Genomic DNA, 12,995 nt, shown 5'->3' with positions numbered 1-12,995 from the left:
GTGCGTCTCGTGCCGACCATGAGGGATGCGCACGTGACTTGTACTGGCGGGAAAGCGGTGCGTCTCGTCCCGACCATAAGGGATGCGCACGTGACTTGTACTGGCGGGAAAGCAGTGCGTCTCGTGCCGACCATGAGGGATGCGCACGTGACTTGTACTGGCGGGAAAGCGGTGCGTCTCGTTCCAACTGTGAGGCGCGTACACGTGACTTGTACTGGCGGGAAAGCGGTGCGTCTCGTGCCGAGGCTCCAGGGTTGCCAGACTCAAATGTTAATTTAAAGCCACACAATACTAGAAAAAAGCCAAACAAATTTCAATATATTTTTCATACTCACATCACATGAAAAGCTACAGATCCAGGTCATTACTATCCTCTTATAACCATATAACAATTACAGCACGGAAACAGGCCATCTCAGCCCTTCTAGTCTGTGCCAATGCTTACTCTCACCTAGTCCCACTGACCCGCACTCAGCCCATAACCCTCCATTCCTTTCCTGTCCATATACCTATCCAATTTTACTTTAAGTGAAAATACCAAACCTGCCTCTACCACTTCTACTGGAAGCTCACTCCACACAGCTACCACTCTCTGAGTAAAGAAATTCCCCCTCATGTTACCCTTAAACTTTTGCCCCCTAACTCTCAACTCATGTCCTCTTGTTTGAATCTCCCCTACTCTCAATGGAAAAAGCCTATCCACGTCAACTCTATCTATCCCTCTCATAATTTTAAATACCTCTATCAAGTCCCTCTTCAACCTTCTACGCTCCAAAGAATAAAGACCTAACTTGTTCAACCTTTCCCTGTAACTTAGGTGATGAAACCCAGGTAACATTCTAGTAAATCTTCTCTGTACTCTCTCTATTTTGTTGACATCTTTCCTATAATTCGGTGACCAGAATTAGTGGAATGAGTGGAACATACAGCATAAACCTTGTCCGATGTTAAGTTTTTTTAGCATTTCTGGAGATGCAGTGAAGTCTTTGCAACATTTGCCTGAAAGCAATAATTCTGCCCTGATTCTCACAATAGCATCAAGAAGATTCAGCTGCATTCTGTTTCTTGCCTTTGTTTTAATGGAGGATACAAGAGAAAATATCCTCTCAACTACAGCATTGCTGACAGGGGTTATGAGGCAACTAAGGGCAAAGGTGGCGACCTCTTTAAATGCCTGATGGTGAAGTACACCAATCCAAAACTGTTCAGTGTCTGTAGGGAGTCCATCTTTCTAAATGGAGCTTCTTCTTTCCAATCGAGAAAAGGCATTTTTCTGTATTGTTCTTCAATAATGCTGACGTTGTTTCCTGCAAGGTGTATAAAGGGTAACTCGGAAAACATGGGCCTTGAGTCTTGATTTAAAATTAACACAGGGCTCGATTTTGATAAACTTTCAAATGTATTTCTCGCCAACAGAAGTCTCATGTAACTTGACTGAGAGCTTCTTCTAGCATAGAGATACATCTTTTTATTTCTAGATGGGCCTCAGCACTATTGTTCTGCTGTAGGAACTTATTACATGCCATTAAGAATTTGATACCAAAATCAACTTCATTAATTTTTTTTCTGTCTTTTGGCATCATACAGTCTGTTCTGAAGACTCTTCTGGTGTAAGAATATTTGTTGGTACAATTCATAAGGACCAGCTTTGGATGGCTGAAAAAAGCTGTTCAGTCTTTCAAGTTCATGCACAACAGGTGCTGCAAACTCAAAGAACAAGTAGTTTTTGTAAACACAAAGTACACTGCAGATGCTGTGGTCAAATCAAGATGTACAAACAAGCTGGATGAACTCAGCAGGTCGAGCAGCATCTGTTGAAAGGAGCAGTCAATGGTTCAGGCCAAAACCCTTTGTCAGGACTGAAGAAGGAGGGGGCAGGGGCCCTATAAAGAAGGTGGGGGGGAGGGTGGAAGGTGCCAGGTGAAAAACCAATCAGAGGAAAGATCAAGGGGTGAGGGAGGGGAAGCAGGGAGGGGATAGGCCGGAGAGGTGAAGAAGGAATGAAAGGGGAAAGCACAATGGGTAGTAGAAGGAGGCAGAACCATAAGAGAGGTGAAAGGCAGCTGGGAGAGAAGGCAGAGTGAAAGTGGGTTGGTTGGTGGAAGGGAGAGGGAGGGAATTACCGGAAGTTGGAGAATTCAATGTTCATGCCAAGGGGCTGGAGACTACCCAGACAGTATATGAGGTGTTGCTCCTCCAACTTGAGTTTGGCCTCATCATGGCAGTAGAGGAGGCCATGTATAGACATATCCGAATGGGAATGTGAAGCAGAGTTGAAGTGGGTGGCAAACGGGAGATCCTGTCTGTTGTGGCGGACAGAGCAGAGGTGCTCGACGAAGCGGTCCCCCAATCTGCGTCGGGTCTCACCGATGTAGAGGTATCCGGAGCACCGGATACAATAGATTAAAAAGTAGTTTTTGTAGTCTGACAACATTTCCTTTTGGAGTCTTGCTTTGAATTTTGTATCAAACTTTGATTGGGCTTGTTCTGCAAAAGTGAAATAAGCCTTTAGCTCTTCCCAGTTCATCAAAATATTAAACAAAACCTTTCCACGCACAAGCCACCGAGTAGACGAAGGGTTTTCAAAAGGGAGGGGGCAGTTTGGGTTAGCTCAAATTGTGTAGCTGTGTTCATCACTCTAAACAATTCTTTATATGCTCACACAAGGAAATCTGCAGATGCTGGAAATTCAAGCAATACACACAAAATGCTGGTGGAACACAGCAGGCCAGGCAGCATCTATCATAGACGCTGCCTGGCCTGATGCGTTCCACCAGCATTTTGTCTTTATATGCTTCTTGTCTTAATTCACTACGGAGAAACCAATTACGGTAGGTATTTCTGACAGCAAAAATCCAATATCTGATGGTAGCTTGGATACTGCGTATTGAATGCACAGTGCCAGCGAATGACAGATACATTTGAGTTGCACACAGAAAGGAGACACATCTTTTAGTCTAGACCACACAGTTGTTGCACCCAACCATGTTTGATGCACCATCAGATGCAAAACCAATGCAATTTGCAAGACTCTGGCCACATCTTTTGATTTCCTCGTCAATCAAATTGAATGTTTTCTCCTGTAGCCTCTTGCGCCGGAATTAAACCAGTTATAATTTCCTTTGTCCTATCACTTAAAAATTGAACTAAAATACACAAGTGTTTTTGTGTTGAAAGTTCAGTAGATTCATCTATAATGATGGCATATTTCTTGTTCTTAAAGTCAACAGTGAGATCAGTTTTCAGTGCAGGCAAAATGATGTTTTTGATTAAGTTTTATTTAATTTGTAATTTTATGTGCTCCAGTGTACTCCCATGCCCATGTGCTATCATGATTTCACTAAGGTGGTCAACTATACTTACCGCACAATGACAGGTCATGCTCACAGCAATTTGCAGCTCTACTGCCTTAACTTTATCATTATCTTACCTATGAGTCTGTGTTACATTAAGTTGTGTCTGACCTTTTGATGGAGTTCTCTGCTTAGTTTCTCCGATTTTTCATGATTTGAAAGGTTGCTAATTCTTGGTAAAATGTTGCAGTGGCACAAATTACAATAAGTTGCCTCCGATCCATCAGCAGCCTTTTGTAGCCATACAATTTTTTCTTCCCATTTGTTATTGTACTTACGATTGCTTATCGTAACAAGCTTTCCATTTCTTTGACATGGCCATGGGTGTTGATAATACATGATTTATAAAAACAGCCGAGGGCGTCACAGTTTCACCACAAAACGTTATTACCTATAGAAAGTACACTTCACGGTTGATTTGTACGATTATAAATCACCTACAAACACTTCAGAGCTCCGAGACAAACTGGACTCGGAGTTGTCGACTTGCCAGTTTGGCACCTTCTTGCCCAGACTCAGTTAGCGGCAGAAATATTGCCAAGTACAACTGACCAAAAACCATTTTTCTTAAAGGGAAATGTTTTAGAAAAAGGGTGGCATGTAATTTTCGTGTAGAAAATTTTAGCAGGTAAAAAAGCAAGGAAAAAGCCAAATTAATTTTCTCAAGCCAGCCAAATTGGAGAAAAAAGCCGATTTTCTGGAATTTGGCTCAGAAAAAGCCAGTCTGGTAACTGTGCTATATAAGCGCGCGGAAGGCTGGGGGCGCGTCATCAGTTCTGTAAGCGCGCGGAAGGCTGGGGGCGCGTCATCAGTTCTGTAAGCGCGCGGAAGGCTGGGGGCGCGTCATCAGTTCTGTAAGCGCGCGGAAGGCTGGGGGCGCGTCATCAGTTCTGTAAGCGCGCGGAAGGCTGGGGGCGCGTTATTAGTTCTGTAAGCGCGCCCAGGTGATTGGAAGGGGCCGCGCCCCGCTCTCGCCACCGCCGCGCTGGAGCGAGCGAAGCGACCGCGATTGCAGGTGGCGAGCACCCTCCAGCGGCCGAGACGCCGCCAGCCGCAGCGTCGGGTTGGACTTCGAACACGCAGCTATAAATCGCCCGAGTCGAATGTGAACAACGCGGGTAACGGTTCCAGGTAGGTGCGGGGATCTCGGGGCCCCTGCCCTGCCTTACCTGTCTCGGCGCAGTTGTGGGGAGAAGCGTGGCCCAACCGCACTTGTGGATTATAACACCATATTCCTGCGGCCTAGACACTAGCGAAGCCTGAGCTGGAGTGTTTACTTGCTTGGCCATGTACACATTGGATGAATCTGTAACCTAAAGGAATCCAGAAGTGATGCTATTCAATTCGCCCAGCTCAGTAAACTCAATAAAATAAATACACTGTAACAATATTTTATTGGAAAAAGTAGATTCGATTTACCCCATTATTTCTTGTTTCTAATTGGAAACTAACCCTAGTCATATTTCAATTAGGAATGTAATTCCACATTTAAATTTAAAGTATTATTTTTCAACAGTGAATGCAAGCCTTAAACAAGAAGAGTGAAGATATTAAACTATCTAGATGAAGTCACACACTCAATGATTCAGCAGCAGCTTCCCCTCTGCCATCCAATTTCTAAATGGACTTTAGACCCATGAACACTACCTCACAACTTAATTTTTATTTTTGCGCTATTGTATACTGTAACACTTACACTTACTATAATTCACAGGATTTTTCTCTTGTATATTACATTGTACTGTTGCCACAAAGGCAACAAATTTCATGACATATTCTGATTCTGAGATAAAATGCTGGACCAACTCAGCAGTCGGGCAGCATCTATGGAGAAGAATAAACAGTCAACGTTTTTGGCTGTGACCCTACATCAGGACTCAATGTACATCCAAACCTATATACTGAAGAGACTATATAATGAAGAAACTATCACAAATGCTAAGAGTCTGCATCCAATCTGTTTTTTTATGGTTATTCAATCTGGACTTCAGTGCTTTTCATTCATCCCTCCCACTCACCTTCCTCAATAAGTGAAAGAGCCCTGTGCCCCAAACTTAACTTTCTTCAGTTGTTTTGGTACATTTATTTCCATACTGCAATGTTCTTGTAGTTATCACCAAGCTCTTTGTTGCTTGTTTTTTCTATGTTACTATGGGTGAAAAATTTACTGTGCACTAAGTTGTGCTCCTGAATATTCTTGTAAATATGAGTTTTTGGTTCTTAGCCTTTTGAAACCACTTTAAACAAATTTTCATTGGGCCAAATATAATTGATGGAAATGCACATCATTCACAACCACCAACATTGAGTTGGGATACATTTTATGAGCAGGTCAGGTGTGATGACGTATTATGAGAAGTTCTGTTACCATGCTTTTTGTGTTCATAGATGAGTTTTTACGGTTTTTCTTAAACTTAAAACGCCTCATGTTATTTTATTTGTGAAAGTCTACATTCCTATGCTGTACTTTTCTAAGTATAGGGATGTGATAAAGGAGTTTGCAAATGTCCAAAGCCTGGCTGTATAGTTGACATAGACATAAATGGACTGAGCATTTGAACAGCTAAGTGGCAAATGGAATTTAATCTGGAGAATTGAAGTTGGAGGTGGGTGGCGAGATTATATACATGAGGAAGGGTATTGAAAAGCATAGTGGAACTAGAGGGGCTTAACAATTGTGTCTGTGTTTATTAAACATAGCAAAATAAATGGAAAAACTGGTTAAAGTATGCAGAGTGTTTTTCTTTTCTGGCTGAGGAATAGAATACAAGTACAGAAAGTTTAATATTAAACTTGTATAGGATACTTATTTGACCGTATCTTAAGTCCTGTGTTTTGTTCTGGGTATTACAGGAAAGATATGATTATGTTAGAAGAGCACAAAAGATGTTAGAGGACATTGGCAAAACTGGAAGTTTTTAGTTAAAGTATAGGAAGTGGAGAGGAGAGAGAAATAAAGTGTATTGAGTTAAGGGGGGTCTTCAGCAGTGAGATTTAAATAAACAGGGGACATTGCTTTAAAATAACTGATAGGAGAAAAAGAGTGGAGATGAGCAAACAGATTTTCACCCAGATGGCGGTGGTGCATGGAACCTGCTGATGGATGATTTGGTAGAGGCAGAATCTCCCATATTTTCTTTCAGAAGATATGACCCCCAGGGCAACAAGTAGGTGTTAGTGGATGGTAATAGGTTGTATAGCTCTTTTTGATTGGCACATAGTTTGATTATGACATTAAACACTTTGGAGGATTGAGTCTGACTAGAATCTTGTCAAGCATTGTGATTTTAGAATTGTGTTAATGCCAGAGCCAAAGTGAAAATGATTAATCTACGAAAACATGAGAAATGGTATGAAATGAAATTAACTCTAAGGGCGTTGCCCATCAGTTTGTTTTGAGAGAAACTAATTTGACAAACTGGAACAGATGTAACTCCGTCATATTTCAATTAATTCCCAGCTGTTGTGCCTTTGAATTTTTCAGCATGATTTTTAAGTATTGTCCAGATTGTGGCCAGAATTTAGAAGCTACTTTCAAGTTTTGTCCATCATGTGGTTTCAAGATACCCAAAGGAGAAAACGAGGAGGAAGTGCAGCCTGTTACCTTTCATTCCACCTCATCTTCAGGTACCTCCTCAGCCTCATTGTTTTCCCATATGAGGGCAGAAAGGCTGATTATTTTAGATCAGTGGGATAATGAGTTTCACTATGTAGTATCCAGATTACACCAGGGTTCTGTTCCTCAAGTCTCATAAACTAGATACGAACATAAATAGTTATGTTGGGAGACTGCGTTGACTCGGTGCCTGAATCTGTTCAGCACTCACAGTTCTACTTGGCTTTACCCAACCATTAGTTGTTGCAGTCTGGTGGGAGGGCTGGAAGAGGGCATTTGGAGATGCCCCATTCCCATTCAACAATCTGCGGTTTTGCAGCAGCCCCCCAATCCACTTTGCCAGGGTCTTTAAGTCAGGTATTCATAATCCGGGGAAGACCTGTATCTGAGGGACAACTATCCACAAAAATAATATTTTACATGTATTTTTCCCTCATTTTTTTAAGTTACTAGTTGCCTCCTTTGTCTAATCTGTGAATATTAGGGAATTTTCTACCATTGCTGTCCATGTTGCTTGCTTTGACGCCTCTATCCCATTATATTACTTTTTTGCAATGATTCTGACTCCCATTGCTATTCTCACTTCATCCTTTACTTTGTCTTCTTGACTTCCATCATACCTTCATTATACAACTAACTTTATTTTAACAATAATATACTTTCTTCCTTTGATACTCCGTCTTCATGGTTCTGTTGAACTTCTCCAGCTTGAGCACTGGCATCTCTAAGCCATCTAAACTTGCATATTTAACTTTCTTTAATCAAGCTATCAAATAGAAGCATCACCTAATATCTTCAGTCTTAAGTAGGTAATTTAAGTGGGCTTAATAAGTTCAAGTTTGTTGCTCTCCTACTGACTTAAGGAATTTTGTATGGCATCACAGGTGCCACCACCACTTCCCACCCCACATGCCCACATCCCCATCAAAAATAAACAGCCAATCATTCTTTAGAGAAATAATACTCTTAGAAAATTATCTGGATACATGGTTAAGCAGCAGCAAGTGTTGAAATTTTATTTAGCACTTCTACAACCTATTTTGTGTTTGGTGTTTTCCACTCTCAACTAATTGGGTTCTTTGCTGCCAAAATTTTAAGCAGCAGCCTTACAGATCATTTACTTTGAAGCACAATAATCCAGTCTTTAAAAGTTGGTTCTTTCATTGTAATTTCAGCACAAACTGAGCCGAGTCCAAAAGCACCGAATTCAAAGTGCTCCCCTGTGAAATTAATCTCTCCCAAAAAAGAAATAGCTTCTCCTAAGAGAAAAAGAGAGAGTGACCTGAGCACTCAGAAATCCCCTGTCAAGTCACCACTTGGTAAGTTCTCACTATTGGAAGATCATGTACTTAACCAGATAAAGTGATGCTGTATATACCATGAAGTTTTAATATATAGTTCAGTTTAAAACTCTTTGCTTCAAGTTATTTTGAATAATTTTGTTTCCTAAATACTGTTTCCAAAATTTCTACCAGGAATTTTGCTGTTGCAATCCAGACCAAAAAAAGCCTTTTTTAAAAAATATGACTGTTGCTGGTTCGGATAATTCTGGGATGAATGCATTTCCTGGAAAAATGTTGTTCTTTTAAACAAATCATAGGACTGTTGTAAATTAATAAGCATATGAACTTAGGATGCTTTTTTTCAACATGTTAAGATTTACTGGATCGACAGGTGAGATTTACCGGCAGTTTCCATGAGATGCCACTTTGTACAAGATGAGCTTAATTTGAGTTTATGCACATCAGTAAAAATGAATGTCTTATTTGAAATGAATTTAGAGTCAGACAGTGTGGAAACAATGTATTTTCTCTTCCCTTCAGCTGCAAAAAGTCCAAAAGGAAAGCGGCAAAAGAATAATCCATTGGAACTGAATATAGAAAATGAAATTCTGACTGATCAGAACAATAAAAAATGGAAACTTATCAGGCTTCTTTCTCAGCATGAAACTGAATCTGGGTTGCTCTATACAGGTATTTTACCACATATTTGCTGAGTAAAATGCATTCTGCTAGACCAGTTGGTGTTTACTTTTATTTAAAAGTAATCCAATATCAACATTGATGTCTTAAGTGCTGACAGAACAAAGGCAGGGCTTTTTTCTTTTTGAAACAATAATTAATTTGGAAATTACTATATTTTATTTGAAACATATCAAACTGTTATTGAAAGGCTCTCATAGATTCAGGAAAAACACTGAGCTTCATCTTTGGCCAATAAAACTAGTGAAGTAGTTGAAATTGTGCAGGTGATCATTATGGGAATAACACTGACCTAATAAGTTTCAGGGTGGATGTCAAAAGACGTGGTTGGTGTTGAATTAGGAGAAGACAAATTTTATTTACAATATCATGAGATAGGATGTGGCAACTGTAGACTCGGAGCAGCAAATTTTGGTTAAGTTTACATTTGACAAGGGGTAAGTTTTTCAAAAATGAAAATGGAGTTCGGGGCCAGTGGGTGTTCCAATAAAGGTGAAAGGAAAGGAGGGCAAGCCCAGAAAAGCTTAGAAATCAAGGGATATTGTTTCTTCGTTATATGCTATGTCATATGATATAGACGATCATGGTCTTTCCATGATCATGATTGGTCTGAACAATTTTTTCTACAGAAGTGGTTTGCCATCACCTCCTTATGTGCAGTGTCTTTTCAAAACGGGTGACCCCAGCCCATGTCAATATTCTTCAGAGACTGCCTGGTGTCAGTGGCCGCATAACCAGTGCATGTGGTATGCACTAGCTGCTCGTATAACCATTCACCACCGGCTCCCATGACTTCATGTGATCCTGATTTTGGAGGGGGGGGCCAAGCAGCTGTTACACCTTGCCCAAGGGTGACCTCCAGGTCAGCAGAGGGAAGGAACATCTTATCCATCCTTTGGTAGAGACTTACTTCCACCCACCACCTTCAAGGGACATAGAGGGTTTGATAAAGAAAAATAAGAGCAGCTACAGAGTCTGTTAACAAGTGAGGCCCTTCAGAAGTGCAGAATGTATAGAGGACTTAAAATATCGACCCCTGTTGTACCAGTCTCTTCATTGCCTAAACAGTGTGCAACATCTTTGTAATTTTGCCTGTGTCCATTTCTGTCTTGTTGCATTTGACACTGAAATCTTCATTCAATCTTTCTTGCCTCTGACCTTAATTACCGTAGATTTCGCACTACAGAGCGCACCTGATTAAAAGCCGCTGGCTCTAATTTTAGAAAGAAAATCAATTTTGTACTTGTACAGGCTGCACCGGATTTTAGGCCGCAGGTGTCCCACGTTGTAATATGAGATATTTACACAGAAAGATATTACACGTGAGGATTTTTTAACTTTTAATTAAATCCATATGGTAACAAACAAATACATATTGCAAATGCTTTTTTTCGAACCGTGCCTGTAATACGGCTACTTTTAAATATACATACGTATTGGTAACACACAAATTACGTTGCATATATATTCCAATATCTCCTAGCGACTGGTAAAAATATATATACTGCAGCCTACCAGGAAAAGTTATTGATCGCCTTTAACTTAAAAGCAGCGTTTTCGCTCCGCCCCCACCTTCCCGTTTATCGCAAACCGGTATTTCCCACAAGACGCGGCGAAACCAGATGTGACGTCTAGCATTCCGGGCTGTAGTACAGAAAACATACTAACAAATGAATTACTAAGCGAAAATATTATAAACTAAATAACTGCCATAAAGGCAGCACAATGCTTTTCTTCGAGTGTTTTCCATGTTGATGAGGGTGAGTACAAATGACTGATTTACAATAATTTAATTGTGAAAGTGCGCTTGATTTATCGTACAATTTCATTGGACCTCTGTGAACTGCCCATCAATTTTATTGGTCTACTGTTACGAGGCAAAATGTTTTTGGCGGCATGAAAAAAATCATGCATTAGCCGCACCGTAGTAAAGGCCACAGTGTTCAAAGCTGATCAAAATGTGGGGAAAAAGTAGCGGCTTAAAATCCGGAATCTACGGTAATTCTTTATTTTATTGACTAATCCCCTCATAATCTATCCTCCATAAAGTTCAGTTAATCCAAAGGTCTACTCTCAACATCCTGAGTTGGGCCACATCTACCTTATCTCCCTGTTCAGCATTGTATAAAATTTAAACTCTTTTATAGGATTGCTGTTTAATTTCTGTCATTATGAATCACGCAACCCTCTGAAATATCTACGTACTTATAGTTCTCCAGCATTTTGTGTCTGATGCTTCTGATTCTGGACTTTTATGCATTCTTTTTTTTCATAATTGTCCTGTTGGTGATTGTATCCACAGTTACTAAAATATCTTGAGCTCCTTTTTTTCCCCAGCTCTTCATATCATCCTCAAAGATGCTTTTTAAAGTATAGCTCTAAGTTTTTGATCACTTAATTGGATTTTTTTGAGACTTTCAAATATCATATAGTTATACTGCACAGAAATAGATCCTTCAGCCTAATTCAACCATACTATGTTGCTTATTTGAAGTAGTCCCATTTGGCTGATCCCCTCTAAACCTTTCCTATCCATGTGGAAATGCCTATCAAAAGGCCCTTCAGGCATTGTAATTGTACCCACCTGTACCACTTCTCTAGTCGTTCATTTCCCATGTCTCTCTGTGTGGATAAAGGATGCTTCAAAATGTCCCTATTTAAATTTCCCATTCTCTTCTAAAACTTGTATCCTTCAGTTTTAGTCATGCCTGCACTGGGGAGGAAACTGTGATCATTCATGTTATCTATGTCCATCAAGATTTAAATAAAACTTTGTAAGATCGCCACTCATCCTCTTAAGATCCAGGAAGAAAAGCCACAGTCTTTCTAGTCAGGACTTATAAATCAAGCTCTTCTCCCGGCCCAGCTTCCCAATAAAATCTTTGTGAATCTTTTCTGACCTTTTCCAGCTTACCAATATCCTGAGCAACCAGAGCTGCACGTGGTGCTTCAGGTGTAGTCACCTGATGCTGCTCTGAAGTGCTTTAGGATGTCTCACTGTAATAATGATTTCAAATAAATGAAGCTTTCTCAATGTCTCATGATTCTGATTTTTGATATGAAGTCTATGGTTATTGCACTAGCTATGTAAGAATTTTGTTTTAACTGTTTCAGCACAACAAGTGACTGGATCCTCACAGTGCAACTACATGGTTAAAGTGGTAAGTTGTAATTTGCCAAGCTTCCAAAGTTAGAATTTGTTGTTACAATCTCTAATACTGATGCTGTTGTTCATGTAAATATGTTTCCAGGATGCAAAGGATGGTCGAATTTTTAATGAACAAATTTTTCTCCAGCGTGCTGCAAAGCCAGTTAAAGGTAAACAGCATAAACTGAGATGTCTTTAAAACAAAAAAACCATTTGATCTAGACTATAATTTGCAGCTTAATTACATGAATGTTTTAGTAAGAATAGATTAGTGAAATCCTTTTTGCTGCCTCCCATTTTAAGCTATGTGTAGCTATCTTTGTGCACTCTACCTCTTGTATTAATCTTTAAAACGATCCCAGATTTCCCTTTTGCTTGATGGTAAATGAGCAAATGAGAAAAGAGTTTTCAGCCCTGCCCTCCTAAAGACTTGCTGCCTTTAGTGGATCATGAACTCAGTAATCATTGTCACATCTATATATTCGTAATTTTCATTCTCAATTACACTAAGCAAGCTACTTGTTAGTGGTCTGAATTTTCCATCTAGTACTTATAGTAAGAACTTAAATCGTTTAATTTAGTGCTTCCTTTTCTGTGTGGTATGTTACTTAAGAGCCTAGCTAACTACATCTTAATGGCCTGCCATAAGCCAGAAGGGTCATTATTTTAATACTCTCAGTCTGTTAATTAATAAAATTCCTGCATTTAAGGAATATATCGAGTTGATTAAGTAACTTACTGCTAACTTTATGGAAACCAATTTTATTAAAAAGCATTTCAATATGTCTGATTTTGTTTTGGCAGTTGACAAATGGGTGAAGTCTCATGTGATGACATTTCTGGGAATTCCAACTTGTATTGGCTTTGGATTTCATGAAAAAGCTTACAGGTAGGTG

General features: G+C 39.9%; 1 protein-coding gene across 1 annotated transcript in view; it reads left to right on the top strand.

Moving 5' to 3' along the window:
- vrk3 (VRK serine/threonine kinase 3) overlaps positions 1-12,995 on the top strand; it is a 97,000-nt gene that overhangs the window by 64,075 nt on the left and 19,930 nt on the right. The window contains exons 9-15 of the mRNA XM_073069661.1: positions 4,289-4,484; positions 6,838-6,980; positions 8,145-8,288; positions 8,793-8,942; positions 12,066-12,112; positions 12,203-12,269; positions 12,904-12,988. Coding sequence (XP_072925762.1) covers positions 4,289-4,484; positions 6,838-6,980; positions 8,145-8,288; positions 8,793-8,942; positions 12,066-12,112; positions 12,203-12,269; positions 12,904-12,988 — 832 coding nt within the window. The remainder of the gene's footprint in view (positions 1-4,288; positions 4,485-6,837; positions 6,981-8,144; positions 8,289-8,792; positions 8,943-12,065; positions 12,113-12,202; positions 12,270-12,903; positions 12,989-12,995) is intronic.

Source organism: Hemitrygon akajei, chromosome 17 (genome assembly GCF_048418815.1).
Source record: "Hemitrygon akajei chromosome 17, sHemAka1.3, whole genome shotgun sequence".
NCBI lineage: Eukaryota > Metazoa > Chordata > Chondrichthyes > Myliobatiformes > Dasyatidae > Hemitrygon > Hemitrygon akajei.
This window is presented reverse-complemented; position numbering and strand designations above follow the sequence as displayed.